The sequence below is a fragment of the Typha latifolia genome, chromosome 3, assembly GCF_019914945.1.
Source record: "Typha latifolia isolate L0001 chromosome 3, TyphaL0001v2, whole genome shotgun sequence".
Classification (NCBI taxonomy): domain Eukaryota; kingdom Viridiplantae; phylum Streptophyta; class Magnoliopsida; order Poales; family Typhaceae; genus Typha; species Typha latifolia.
In genome coordinates, this window is record NC_133088.1 from 7,744,042 (window position 1) to 7,759,396 (window position 15,355).

Sequence of the window (15,355 nt, forward strand, 5' to 3'; positions counted from 1 at the left end):
CTCCTCCTTATTGTCCAGCCACACCTTTCATCTTCACCTGCAATCACATCCTCTACCTCATCCAATCCGTCTATTAGCATCACCGATCCCATCAGTTTAGTGCAGCGATGTCCGGGTACAAACTTCTCATCACAACAAAAGCATAGGCCTTTGGCTCTTCGTTCCTCCACTTGAGTAGGTGTGAGTGCTCATCTCAGACCTCTAGGTGAGGGCTTCAGGTGTGCTCGAGGAAGCACCATTGCAGCAGCGGTTCTTGGTACGTCGGTAACACTCCTGCCGCTATGGTTGGTTGAGCTGGATTGCGACTTCCTTGGCTCATCCAGCTCTGTTTGAGGTGTAATTTCATGGCTCAATGTTTATCTTCCATGAGTACTGCATCTTCGAAGGCCTCCTTTAAGGTTCTAGGCCTTAAAGCCCTCACGTCAGCTTGTATGTCTCCCCGCAGCCCGGAGATGAAAGTGTTGTGAAGTTGCTAATCTATCCATGGGGGTTAGCATTGGCTATTTATCCTCTCAAATTCTTCTTGGTATGCCCCAACCGTGGTCTTTTGCACCATCTTTGAGAGGAGAGCATCGAAGTCTTCATACCCCAACGGTCCAAATCGCCCCATGATATCGGCACAAAAGTCGGCCCAAGTTTCAATCGTCTTATGGGCATTGGCTACTCAAAGCCAATGAAACGACGCATCTTTAAGGTGGAAGCTCGCAAACGTCACCTTATATTCTTCCGCTGTACCCTGGTACGCGAAGAATTGTTATGTCCTATACAACCAATCAATCTGGTCACCATCTTTGAACTTGAGAAATTTAAGATGCACGATTTGCCCACAGATACTGTTGTCTCGATCCGGATCATATCCCAGTCCTTGTCTAACTGGAGGTGGATGCACCATGAATGGATGATCCCTTCTCTGATTTTGGTTGCCGCCGCACGGTTCCAGTTCGTATTGCCCCGCCCACGGATCTGGATCTCCAAGACGATCCCCATAGTGGTTCACTCGTCGGTTGGGCTCACTGGAACTAGGCCTGGTGAAACTATCCTTGCTTGTCTCTGTCCATAGGGTGGTGTCAGCAGAGGCTCTTGTGGGTAGAAATTCTAAACCGGTGGCGGCAGGTTCATGAGGGAAGGTACATTTCCGTTCGCATGGCTTCCCTTGTCGCCCGTAATTCTCGTATCATCTCCATCATCATCTGGTTGTTGATGGCCAATTGTTCAGAAAGAGACCCAAATATGGCTTGAACGCTAGGCTCCTCCGTATTCAGGTTTGATCAGGCGATTTCACAGGTGGAAGTCCCCGCAACCGTTTCCCCCTCCTTTATTGGGGAAATCTCATTTTCCTCATCTCGCCGTGCAGCTATGGCTCTGGTTGTCATCATAGAAAGCGTGCGTCCAAGAAAAAGTGGCTCTGATACCAACTTGATACGATCTCCCCTTTATGCTAAGGTTCGATCTTTTCCGTTTTTAGATCTGGATAGGATCTGACATGAAACTTTGAAAATAGATCCTGAAAGATGCAGTCATTGGATTGATGAAATTTTGATATGTTGTAGTCCTAGAAAAGAGTTTTCCAACAAATCAATTTTTAGGTGAATCGAACGGTGGAATCTCGAGATATCGTTTGATTAGTAGAGAAATATTAGGGAGTCCGTCTTTGGATCCTTGAAGCACAAGATTCTTAGTGATGGTGGAGGGTGGTGGGCCGGCGATAATGGGGTGACACTGGTGAATAAGTGGTGGTGGAAGGGTTATGGGTGATGGAAGGGGTTAGGGCAAGGTGATAGATAGATTGGAAGAAAGGGAGGAGTGGGACGCCCCTAAGGGTCTAGGGTGATTGGCCGGTCGAGGGAGGCTAGAAGTAGCGGCGCCGGGGAACGAGAGAACGAGTGAGAAGAAGATGAAGGAGGCTAGGGCGAAACTCAATTTATTCAATAATGATTCCATGGTTTCCATCCACATCTTTAGAGGCTAACCAAATAATTTAAAAATAGTAAATATTAACCCTAAAATAGTAAATTTTCGCCGACCGTGTTCGAACGCATATTTTGCATTTTCTGTATGTGTGAACATGATGCAAGCGTTTACAGGCACGTTCGAACGCATATTTCGTATTCTTTGTATGTATAAACCTAATGCAGGTGTTCACAAGCACGTTCGAATGCACTCTACCCGCGTTCGAACACGACATACCGAAAACTTATGTTTCTGTGAATTAAACAATAAAACAAGAGTAAAAGATACCCTAAAGTATATCCACACTTGAGATGACATCGGTGAAGTCTGAATCGTATCATAGGCTAAGGTATCAACCCTTTCCTTCTCTCCGTTATATATGCTAGTACCAATGCCCACATCAGAAACTGGCTTTGGCATGAACTTAGCTATTTTTCTATTGATCTTCCTTGTATTCTTCTTGGAGATTTTAATTGCATTCTCAATCCTGAAGACAAGCTTGGGCGGAGACCCTTCTCTTTATTTTTTTTTTGTTTCTGCTTTTAGAAATCTAATTTATTGCTCTGAATTAGTTGATACGAGTTTTGTGGGCTCGTCCTACACTTGGTGTAACAATAGACATGGTTCAAGGAGGATTCTTGTCAGGTTAGATATGGTGTTGTCATTACTGCTTTAATTTGAGTCTTACTCTCATGTGTTAGTTGAACATCTCATTAGGATAGTTTTCGATCATGCTTCTACTTGTTAACATTAGGCAATTCAAAAATACTTGAAAAACTATCCTAAGTTCAAAAATACTTAGGATAGTTTTCGATCATGCCTCCAATTGGGTTAGTAAATGTTAATTGTGATGGCTCCTTTGTAAGCAATACAGAGGCTCAAGGAGTTGGTTTCATCATCCGACAACCTAATGGTATTGCATCTATTACAGGGTGTTACAGGGTGTAGATGTAGCTACTACATGTCGCCAATCGGTTTCGAGACTTCAGCAATAAGGGAAATGCTACTTGACATCCAACAAAGGAATTACACAAACTTGTGGATTGAAACTGATTCCATGCTTGCTTGTATTTTGCAGGGTAGCAAGAAGTCGTCTTTGTCCACAAAAGCCATTGCTGATAATATTAATCACCTAACTAGTAGTTATTAGATTTATAAAGTTAGTCATATTTTCCATTTCCGATAAGCCAACTAGGCTGCAGCTTGACTTGCTAACAAGGGCAAGAGACTAGACTTTGAGTGTACTTGGGATGGGAGATATCTGGTTGAACTTATGCTTATTTTGGTGACTCTTGTAACCATTCTGTCAATTTATAAACTTTCTTTTTCCCCCCAAAAAAATATTATATTCGTATTTCATAATTACACAAATTTACTTTACTAACTTACAATAAAAAAAGTTTATTGATTGTCGTATCTCATACCTTAAACGACGGTATAGGTGTTTGTCTTTTGGTCCGACCCGGTGTCCTCTGATCGAACACAACCCATAGCCCCACTGTCTACCCTAAACCTCGTTCTTCCCTCCAATCTCTGTTTTCGACCAGCCTCTTCACTGGTCCTCGCTTTTGGTTCCGCGCTTTCCTCCTCCCTCCCACTCATCTGCAAAACCCTTGCCATCGATCCACGAACCAAGGGAGAAACCATAGAGTAAACCCTACAGTTGAGATGAGCTACGCAGCCTTCAAGATGATGCACTGGCCTACTGGAATAGAGAACTGCGCCGCCGGATTCCTCACCCACTCCCCCTCGGGCGCCGCTGCAGCTGCCGCTTCCGCCGCCGCCCATATCCCTCCTCTTCAGTCGGACGATATCGAGGCGGCGGAATGGCCGGCCAATAGGCGGATTGACCCAATCCCCAATCTTATCGTTACCGCCGGGAATGTACTCGAGGTCTATGTTGTTAGGGCTCAGGAGGACGAAGCCAGAGCTCCTCGGCCTTCGGGCGAGCAGCAGTGCAGTGGAGGCTTCATAGATGGGCTCTCTGGTGCCCGCCTGGAGCTCGTGTGCTCTTATCGGTGAGCCGTTCTGACGAAAGGAAATTCATTTTAGTATTCTTTTGTTAAATGGTTTCATTTTTTAGCATGCATTCCGTTGCTTTAATGTTATAAGTTTCCAGACAACCTGAATGCTAGAAATTATGGGTCAGTTTATGATTCCACATGTATGCCTCTGTTCATGCCTTCTGCAATTTTATATTTTTCACCATTTTGAAGTCGTGCAATCTTTGGATCTTCTGGATTGTTAAATTGGTTGTAGATAGATCCAGCTGCTTGTCTTTAGTCTGCGAGTCAGTTAGTTGCTAGACGAATATGAATAATGTTAACTATTAAAACAAAGTCTATGGCTAGGTTTAAGAGAAGGAACTAAGTTTTAGCAGTTCAGGACTTTGGATTGCAGTTTAGTTCTGAATAGGTCATGAAAAAGAGGGTTTTAAGTTAGGAGTTACCTGTTGGTATTCCTAATGCGAGGGCAGAGATTTCAGACTTCATCTTCAATTGGGACATCACGTGGCTTTGCTTACTTTAGAGCTGACCTTATTTCAACAGAAAATGATGGAGGCAACAAGCACTCTAGGGCAACATCAGCTTCTGCAAAATAATGGATGCTAGCTACAGGCCAAAGAAAATTTACCAGTAAAATAGGATGGAAGTTGTGAAAGTGCAAGATGTTTGAGAATAAACAACAGTTTAGCGGTAGAAGAATTGCGGAGGAGAATATATGGTTGATTAATTGAAGAAAGAAGAGATAGGTCCTCAATCTAGCTTGAGAGAGGAGATAAATTGATGTTGTAAAAGAGGGAGAAATGTAAGTTTCTTCATAGGAGATTTCTCAACTAATTTGAAATAATTAGTGATACGAACCGGGTCAGATCGAATCGCATTAAGGAACATTAGGCTCGATGGATCGAGTCTATTTATCTTATTTGCTTATATAATTTAGTTAGAGTCCTAGTATGTTAGAATTTATTTAATTAGTTAAATCTAGCTCTGCGCAGTTTTGAGAAAATATTTAAAAGATATTCTTCAAATGTCTAATTGGACAAGATCGATGACATCACTATCTAGAATTTTTATATTCAACGTTTCTCCAAATTCGGACTCTATCTGCGATAGATCGAAGAAATAATCTGTGAAGGATAAAGAAAATTGGTTTAGCTAAGTTTATTAGTTTGTTTATAACTTTTTATTTTAATTTCTATAAATAGGGCTTTATGACTTATCTCATAAGCATGGATGAAGAATTAATTGGCTTTTGCCCTTGCCCTTTACTATCTCCACTCTCAATTTGGCCGCCGACCTCAATCTCCCTTCTCCCTTTACGTCAACTGCTGCCGCCTCTCCTGTCGAAACGATCTCGTCTTGCTTCTAATCACTCTCGTCCGTCGATCCCTCTAGTTTCGTAGGGCCGGCCTATTGCTCCCCTCTTCTCCTCTAAAGTATCAATCTACCTAATTACCACCACCATCATCAACCATTCGTGCCATCTCCATCACCATTTACAAGCCGGCCACACTCGCCATCAACTCTACCATCAACTTTCCATCTAGATTAGACCTAGATATCATTTGAATCTGAAAAGGGTCTGAATACGAAAGATGTAGATTGGAAAGTTACGAAGCTATTCCAACCAGTTTTTTAATTTTCTGAAATTAGGAGAATATTTGGCAAATATTCTCCTCTAATTGTGTAGAACTGCTTGTGATTCGGATCGACCCCAGGTCGGTCCGTATTAATTAAGATCATTCAAGAATTAGGCTATTGCATGCCTCTAAGGCTTTAACAAGTCAGGTTATGCTGGTTTAGGAGTTTAACATGATTAGGGCAAAGGTTCTAAATATGAGTATCAACTGTTGGAGAAAACAATATGTAACAGTTGCATCTGTCTTTTTGGCTATTGTATCAATTGCTTTCAATGTATTGAAAAGCGAAAAAGGCGGCCGCTTTGGCGGGGCGTTGCATCGGCCGCCTTGGTAGAGGTAGCTGGTTGGTGAAGAGGGAGGAGGGAGATTATGATAGAGAGACTAGAGAGAAGATAGAGAGGCAAGAAACCAATATTCCAATAGTATTATGATTTTGGCTGCCATCCACACCTTTATAGAGGCTAGCCAATAAGCCAAAATAACAATTATTAATTCTAATTCTAGTGGACTCCTGCCGATCGCGCTCGACCGCGTTTGAACGCACAAAAGGCATTCACTGTCGATGCGAACCTGATGCAAATGTTCGAACGCATCGTTCAAATGTGCCTGACCGCGTTCAAATACTCATTTTGCGTTCTCTGTTTTTGCAAACCTAATGCAGGCGTTCGCAAAGGCGTTCAAACGTGAACTATAAAAAATTTATTTTAATAAAAATAAATAACTAATACAATAAGAAAAGATCTTAACAAGGTGTATCATGCTGTTCCCAAATAATTTGGACTAAAAGCTTTGTTGTTATTATTGTTGACGAATGGTGTGACTGTCTTTGTACTTAAATTGTAAAAAGTAATACAAAATGCAGGGACATTTTAAAAGTTCAAAAAAATGGTTAGAAAAATAAGAACATTTACATAATATGAAGATTGAATATACTTAGAACAATATTGAACTCCTTGTCAGATAATGGCAACAACCACATCTGCTACAAAAGCTGTTGAAAGAGAAAACAACAAAAGTGAAAGGAGAGGGGGAGGACTTATCTCTCACTGGAGGTCACCATGTTGAAGCTTCACTTTGTTAGATTTGTCTTATATTGGCCACTCTACCATGCATTGGAACGTGAAGAAAACGTACATGGGGATGCGTAGAACATCAATAATTGATATCTCACATTGGATTTAGCTTGGATCCAACTTACAATTTGATCTCCATCTAAGCCATTTAGAAGAAAATCAATAGTTTTGTGCAACATTTAGCTAGGGCACTTGCCGGTCATGCCGTAAGAGAAGGACAGAAAGAGGTAAGGGATACTCACTTTTGCTATTGTAGTCGCCGTCGCCGTCGCTCGTCGCTCGTCGCTCGCCGATCGCCGCCCGCCGCTCGCCGATCGCCGCCTGCCGCTCGCCTATCGCCGCCCGCTTTGTGCCCTAGCTCTCGAGAGAGAAGAGAGATCGAGACAGAGAGATCGGGAGAGAGAGATTGGGAGAGAGAGATCGAGAAGAGAGAGAGAGATAGAGAGATCGGGAGAGGGTTAAAAACTTAAGTTGCGAGTTCGGATCCGGATCACGGCCACGGCCATGGCAAGCGGCGGGCGGCGATCGGCGACGAGGTCGACGATGAGCGGCGATGCGTTAGGAGGGGTGTTGTGCGGCACCCTCATGCCACGTGTCGGTACGCCGCCGGCACGGCAAGTGCCGACCGGCACGCCTCGTGCCTGTACACCGCCGGCACGACCATCCTTGGTTTTGTGTTTACTATACTAGGTCCCATATCTGTTATTATAGCAGATACAAGGCCAATACAACTGATATGGTGGATGTAAGGCGAATAAGATTAATCTGAGGTTCGGACTAAGGTAAAACCCTGTTTTGACCTTTGTTTCAGATTGACAATGGCTTAGACCAATACATGTTGAACCCTAAATCCTAAACCCTAACCTTATCGTTATAGAGTGATGCTTCTGATCATGATTACGACTTCTCTTTTGTGTTCCTAGGTAGAAGAGGAGCCTCAGGCTATGCATGGAAGAGAATTAGTAGGATAATTTATCCCACGGTCCAACATTATTCTTTTCACTCGTTAAGGATCAAGGATAATCGAAAATAAATTGAAGAATAAAAATATGCTAGGATGAACAACACCTAGTTTCTCATACCTTTTTGCTCAATTGACCTTACTGCCTAATTGCCTATACACCCACTTTAGAAGGAAGCTGCCTTAGTCTCTCATACCTTTGCACAATTGACCTTAATGCCTATACATATACACCCACTTTAGAAGGAAGCTGCCTAAGCTTAGCTTTGTCCACCCAGTTCCCAGATGATAACATCATAATATTTTACTATGTTCTAGTTTATAGGTTGAGCTTGAAATTCAAACACATATATACTGCTAGATTTGTGGACGCCAATGCCTCTTATATTCTTAGTAGAACTTCATTAATTCATATATCAATTTTATGTATTATTTTGAGCTTTCTTTCAACTATTATTGCTTTATCTGTTGTTGTGATTTCTGAGCATCTGCTTACATGGCCCCTATAGTGCCTAGGCATTAGGTAGCTCTGTCTACTACCTATAGTCTTTTAAAAACTAGATTAGTTTGAATTGGAAACAAATCTAGTAAGGAAACCCAACTTGAGTTCAGTTAAACTTGAAATGTATTCAAGTGGACAAATAGTACTAATTGAACTAATTGGAGCACAATTAGATCTAGCTCAAATTAGAAGAACCCAAATTAGGCATATTATACATGAGTTTTTGACCGAACTAGCCCTCTTTCAAACTTTATTTACCGAAATAGAGCACACTCCAAACTTAATACCAAAAGGGATTTGTTTTAATGTAGTTGTCAGTAAAATGTTGATAAGTTCATCGTTTAACTTTTAAATGAGTTTAACATTTTATCTTCTAAGTAAAATACTGATCTTATTAGTGTTTTTATTAGGAGAAAAATGGTAAAAAGTCATCGCTTTATTGCGGAAAGATGATTCTATCTTTTCTACATAAACTGCTGAATAATTAAATGTCTTATTATTAAAAATGCTAAACTATTTAACGTCTTATTAAGATGTTGAATTACTTTGTTTTGAAGGTCATAATTTTTAACAATAGTATATTATGGATATATGATATGTCATTATGAAGAAGAAGAAGAAACAAATGTAATGATTTCTGATCGAAGGTAAATCGGACTTTAAATAAGAACGATATAGGTAAAAACATAAAGAAAAAATTTAGAATGTCGTAACTTTGTGATCGATTATCTGTTTTGGTCATGAAAGATGTTGTAAATATATGGAAAAGATCTATGGGTTAGAATGACATGACTTAGGTAAAAACATAAAGAAAAATTTTAGAGCGTCGTAACTTTGTGATCGATTATCTGTTTTAGTCATAGGATATGCCGTAAACATATTGGAAAGATCTATGCGTTGGAATGACATATGACTTTTCCCATAGCCAACTGTGCTTAGAATTACAAAAAGAAAATGGTGATAGCTCCGTCTAATTTTAATTTAAAATTTTATCTAATTTTTTGCTAATAAAAAACTTATAAGTTCAGCATTTTCTAAAAAATAAGATGCCGAACATTCCAACATTTTCTAAAAAGATATTTTCGGTGTTTCCATGTAAAAATTAAATTTTGATAAATCCAGTTTTACTAACAATAAAACATACATATTTTAGTATTAAGTTTGGGCTATGGTCTATTTTGGTAAATAAAGTTTGGAAGATGGCTAGTTTGGTCAAAATCTCTATTATACATGCCCACATATTCGCTTGTTCAATGACATGTATAGATTAAGATTTAAGATTTGAGATATTGCTATAGAATAAGAAGCTGAAAACAATCATAGCAACTTTAGAATCTCTCTCATTCTCTCTTGCATATGTTGATAGATGATCTATGACTTCAATGTTTTAAAAGGTAATTGTAAGATATGGGAGGTTAAGGGGCTAGATAATGCATAAGAAGGTATATATGTGGGGGCATGTGGTTTTCTTATTTATGGATAAATATATAAATGTCATGATCCGAAATCAGAATCATGATTGGCCATGCACCTCAATACGCTCGAGATATACGAACCCTTACTAATACTTTCTAAATGTACAATGGCAAGAATAAATAAATGAAAAGAATCTACTTTATTTAATTTAAACTAATTGCAATGAAAATAAAGCAATGTCATTATTACTGCGTCTCTAAATGAAATTAAATTAACAATTAATCTAAAGCATAAGACCAAAAGAACAGAAAGGTAAATAGGTAGGTCTTAAGTGGAGGTAGGGTCCCGGTGCATCTCGCTCAGTCGCAACGCTGACCATTACCTAAAATAATAAAAGAGAGAAAAAGAAATCCATAAGCTAACAACTATAGTTCAGTGAGTGGAATCCACTCGAAAATCAAATAATTCTAAAATTTTATAGTGTTAAATAAAATCCAAGTTCAACAATATAAATGATAATTTCCAACAGGCATGCTTTTAAAATAATGACAATGATAACAATAGAGAGTCATAATTTGTAACCTTGCTCAGTTTCAATATATTAACATCTTTTCAATATTTATAATGCTATTTGTCTCAATGAGTCTATACCCTGTGGATCCACATCAACTAGAAGTCACCTTGAGATGACGCTCGGGTCTTTTTCTCATAGCTGATTCGGTTAGGGTCATCAGGAAATGTCACTATGTGACTAACACACCCTGTCTTTTTTACTAAATATTGAAAGAGGTTAGAGTCACTTCAAAAAGTTTCTAATCCATCCTAGGACTATTCCCCAACCTCGCTAGAGTCACTTAGGCAAATCACCGCAATGATCTGTTATAAGACTTTCCTCTGGACTTCCAGATAGACTTGAGTCACCACGGAAAGCCGCAAGCGATTTATACTGGGGCTGTTATCTAAGTTATACCAATACTAGTTAAATTTTTTTTCCCATTAAAATTTGTAATTTGCATAAAGTATGGCGATGCACTGATTATAATAATTAAATGCACACAAAAAATATAATAAATAAATTTGCATGTGAGAATGAAATAAATAAATTTGTACACAATAATTTACATAGTCTGATAGAAAAATTTGTACCTTCCAGACCTGAACTCGAACTCACAAAAGCAACAAAAAGGGTTGGCTCGGGTTAAACCCGAGCCCAACCAAATCCCTCCCCACGATCGACGCGAGGAAGAGAAGATATATATATATATATATATATATATATAGATAGATAGAGAGAGAGAGAGAGAGAGACCGCTGGCGACGGTTCAATGGCCACACTTTAAGCTCCCTGATGTTCCCACGACGTCGCCGTCCTCACGAGGTGGAGGAGAAATTATAGATGACGATCGACTCCATGGCCGACGGCGACCGGAGTCACGAGGGCTCCAAAGGTGAACATCCACGACACGAGGCCAACAACAAGAGGCTTCTAGTGGTGGAGCGGTAGCGACCCGAAGCCGCCGGCCAGCGTGATTCACCAACGAAGTTGAAACCTCACAACTTAGGTATTTCTATTTTAACCTATTAAACTAAAATTAAACTTGAGGGGTGGGAGAGGGCATACCAAGGAGTCACGTGGTGGTCTCTGATGGCTCCGGCAGTACTCCGATAGGCTAATTCCACAGCATGACTACGACGGCGAGAAAGAAAAAAACGAAGGAGAAGAAGAAAAAGGGAAAGGCGGCTGAGGGTTAAGGAGAGAGAGAAAAATTAGGATTTAATTTATAGAACAAAAATTCAAATCTAAATTAAATTTGGATTCGGCGAGATATTTGTGGCTGCCTCGTCACGTGCTGGAGAGGGAGAGGGGAGGGGGTTGCATGTGCAGCGCACATGCACCCTCTTCTCTCTCAAATTTTATATATATATATATATATATTTTTTTTTCTCAATTCTCACAAGAAACTTATAAAATTTTAGTCTAAATAATTATTGATTTAAATCAAGGATTTATGTATTGCCCTCCACTTTGCATGCGGGTTGGAGTATCTTGTGCTGGCTCACTATTTTATCACAACAAAAAGGATAAGAGGGTGAGAGAAAAAATGGCAGAGGAAGGTGGGAGGGCAGCTATGGAATGAGGGAATGAATGAAGAGACATTGAGGAGAGGAGAGAAAGAGAGAAGAGAATTGCCGACTTGCTGGAAAAGAAAGCTTGTTGACAACTTTGGCCAGGATCGAGTGAGAGGAAAGGAAGAAGAATGAACAAGTTGATCTGATTTGGTTGAGGCAATTCAACTAGTGCCAACCATTTAATTTACATTAAATGGGTTTAGGTGAGGGTTGGTTTGGCCCAACTATGATCTAAACTTCAGCAAAATCATTTAATTTAAGTTAATGGGTCATTGCGAGTCAAGTTTGCCAAAGTAAAATTAGTTGCTACACAAAACCCAACCCAACCCCTTCTCACTTTCTTCTTTCTCCTGCCACACCCAAATGTAACCCTATTTGTCACCTTTTTCTCCTCAAGTCATTCTCCTCTCTCCTTTCCTTTGCCTCTCTGCCCCTGCTGTTCTCAATTTTCTCTTTGTCCACACTCCCTTCACCATCTTTACAGTAAGCTGTACAAAATATTAATATGCGATGATCAAACCTTTCATGAAAGTCCTTGAAGTGTAGTTGGACTATGTTCCTTAAATCACCGGAGAGCTTAGGTCTTTTCTACTCTAATTGTCACTGTGGTCAGCTTGCTCCCCTTTGATCATCACTTATCTTCAGAGACCTTAAAATATAACTGGACTGTCTTATATGTCACTAAAGAATTTAGCCTCTTTCTCTGACTCAAATTTTTAATATAGTCTCCTTATTTGCTTCGATGACCATCAATAATCGTTGAAAGATCTGTCCCTCATTAGAACAAGAAATCAAATAAGATTACTTACGAGCCAGTAGAGTTTTCTGTTTTGGATATCTTAAATGATCCAAAAATCATTTGGTGCCTCAAGCTAATGAATGTATTATTATCATGTTAGTGTATTATTGTGATCTACTCCTTTTGGCTTTTGTCTCCCACCTGTTGTTTGTTGGGGAACTGCTAAATATAGATCAACCAGAAAGTGCTAAATGGGCTTTGCCACCACTAATTAGCAAAAATCTAGTAGGGTACTAGGGTTTTTTTTTTTTTTTTTCTTTTGGTGCCAAATATTTTTCCTCTCCTTTTCTATCCAGTTGGTTTACGTTCATTATAATTACAAAAGGGTAAAATATCCTTTATTTTTTGCAACCCAATCGTTCATTTAACTTTGGAATAAATTCTCTTTACTAGTATACTATTTCTTCTACACATTGACTGGTAATACCATGTCAATAGGTTGCAATGTTGATGATAATTGAATCTTTGCTGTATATCTATTTATATTGTCACAAGTCACATGCATAAGAGGGTCAACATGCTTGGACTTTCAGATGGGTTAGTGTGCATTTGCTAATATACCTTATTCTTGGTGATTATATCCTGGCTTGTACATGTGTGACAGTACATGTATTTTCTATATGCCCATCATTTAGAATTTTGAGTGGCGTGCCCTCTAACAGTACATGTATTTTCTATATGCCCATCATTTAGAATTTTGAGTGGCGTGACCTCTCATATACATATATATTGCATTAAACTGTGGCTTGCAAACTTTTTAAGGCAATTTCGACTGCATTACACACCTATAGTTTGGCCTGCTCTGTCTGGAGTTCTTATTTCTTTAAATCCTTGCACGAAATGGTTAGAAACTATCTAATAAAGCATGTGGCTACCTGATGCAAAATGTGGAGAGAGAGATGAAGGAGGTAGGTAAGAAAGAAAGGAATGGGATTTTACACCTCCACCTTAAAAATGGTTTCACACCAAAATTCTCTGGAGAGCAAAATCACATAAACTTTCATTAACTTCTAAAGAAAATATAACGGGCCTATATATAGACCTACAATGAAATTAAGTAAAAGACACCCTACATTAGAAATAAATAAAAGACACCCGAGATAAATAAAAATCATAACCAAATCCCTATAGGAGGGATCATCAACTTCTGCTAGGAGTTAAGGTAACGAAGAGCTTTATGGTCAGAGAAGATTATGAATTCTTGAGGAAGCAAATAATGCCTCCAGTAGCAAAGAGATTGAACCACAGCATAATAAGTGGTATACCGTTGTCTGGTTTCATTCAGCTTTTCACTAAAGTAGGCAATCGGATGACCTTCTTGGCCTAGGATTCCTCCTATACCAACTCCTGAAGTATCACAAGCGACTTCAAAAACTTTAGTAAAATCGGGGAGTCGCATGACAGGAGCTTTCACCATTTTCTTCTTGATTTTGGCAAAAGCTCTGGTGGCACTTGCTGACCACTCAAATTCACCCTTCTTGAGGCATTTAGTTATCGGAGCTATAATGGTACTAAACCCCCTAATGAATCGACGATAGAAGATAGCGAGCCTATGAAAACTTCTCACGTCTATTATGGTATGAGGTTCAGGCCATTTATTAATAGCTTTGACCTTATTAGGGTCAATAGACACTCCTTCGGATGAAACATGAGGATCCCTCCTATAGGAATTTGGTTATGATTTTTATTTATTTGGGATGTCTTTTGTTTATTTCCTATGTAAGGTGTCTTTTGCTTAATTCCATTGTAAGTCTATATATAGACTCGTTATATTTTCTTTGGAGGTTGATGGAAATTTACGTGATTTTGCTCTCTAGAGAATTTTGGTGTGAAACCATTTTTAGGGTGGAGGTGTGAAATCCCATTTCTTTCTTTCTTACCTTCCTCCCGCATCTCTCTCTCCACCATGTTTTGCATCACTACCTATTTATTTCCTCCTTGAAATTAGACAAGATGGTAAGTACCTATATGTATGTATAAGTGACTTTTGTTCTTATTACATCTTTAAAAAATAATCTACTGAATATTGTCCAGTTTGGTTGAATGTCTCAAAATTAGTATAAATAAGGCTAAAAGTTATTATTTGGTCCATGTTGACTGCACTTTCGCCCCACTTCAGGTGTAGCATGTGCCTAAGTCTAGTAAACTCGGTAGTATGTAGAACTCAAGCAAATGAAGAGTCCATAAAGTTATTATTTGTTTAACAAGTTTTTATACTCTTGGGTGGAACATGAAGAGTCCTTGGGAATCATTCATTTTATAACAACTTTTTGTACTCGTCTTTATTTAGCCTTTTGTGATGGCCTCTTACTCATCAGTATCTGACACTGTCTCCAAAATTTGTACTCTTGCAGTTTGACCAAGCCAATATGCTCAAGTCACTAATTGAAATTTCCTTATTCTGATGCATACATTGCTTTTACTTTTATGTTCGATCACTTGCTGTCTTGCTGATGCACTGATACTTATACTTGTCAATAGATAATTTATATCCTCTTCCATCTTGTTTGATATGGATTATAACCGATTCTGAGTGGCTTTTAGAATGTTATTTTAGTATGTTAAGCTCTTCGGTATCTTAAATCTTTGAATTATGTCTAGGTTGCATGGCAATGTTGAATGCATGGCAGTACTATCTGTTGGAGTTGATAATCGCAGCAACAGAAGAGATTCAATTGTCCTAGCCTTCCGAGATGCAAAAATCACCGTCTTAGAGTATGATGATTCGATACATGGACTGCATAGTAGGTATTAACCTATATATCTATAAATGAAGGACTCACTGACAGATGATGCAGACCATTTGGTCCATTCTATGTAGGGGCATGATATCTGTGGCGTGCTATGCCACCCTACTACCTGCACATGACATGCAGGGAAA

At 39.2% G+C, this 15,355-nt stretch overlaps 1 protein-coding gene across 2 annotated transcripts in view; it reads left to right on the forward strand.

Moving 5' to 3' along the window:
- The first annotated feature begins 3,423 nt into the window (after positions 1–3,423).
- LOC140784464 (probable cleavage and polyadenylation specificity factor subunit 1) overlaps positions 3,424–15,355 on the forward strand; it is a 64,497-nt gene continuing 52,565 nt past the window's right edge. For both annotated transcript variants that reach the window (XR_012108271.1, XM_073131885.1), the window contains exons 1-2: positions 3,424–3,968; positions 15,076–15,222. Coding sequence is in view for 1 of the 2 variants with exons in the window: in XM_073131885.1 (XP_072987986.1) it covers positions 3,619–3,968; positions 15,076–15,222 (497 nt within the window). In the remaining variant the exon portion in view is untranslated. The remainder of the gene's footprint in view (positions 3,969–15,075; positions 15,223–15,355) is intronic.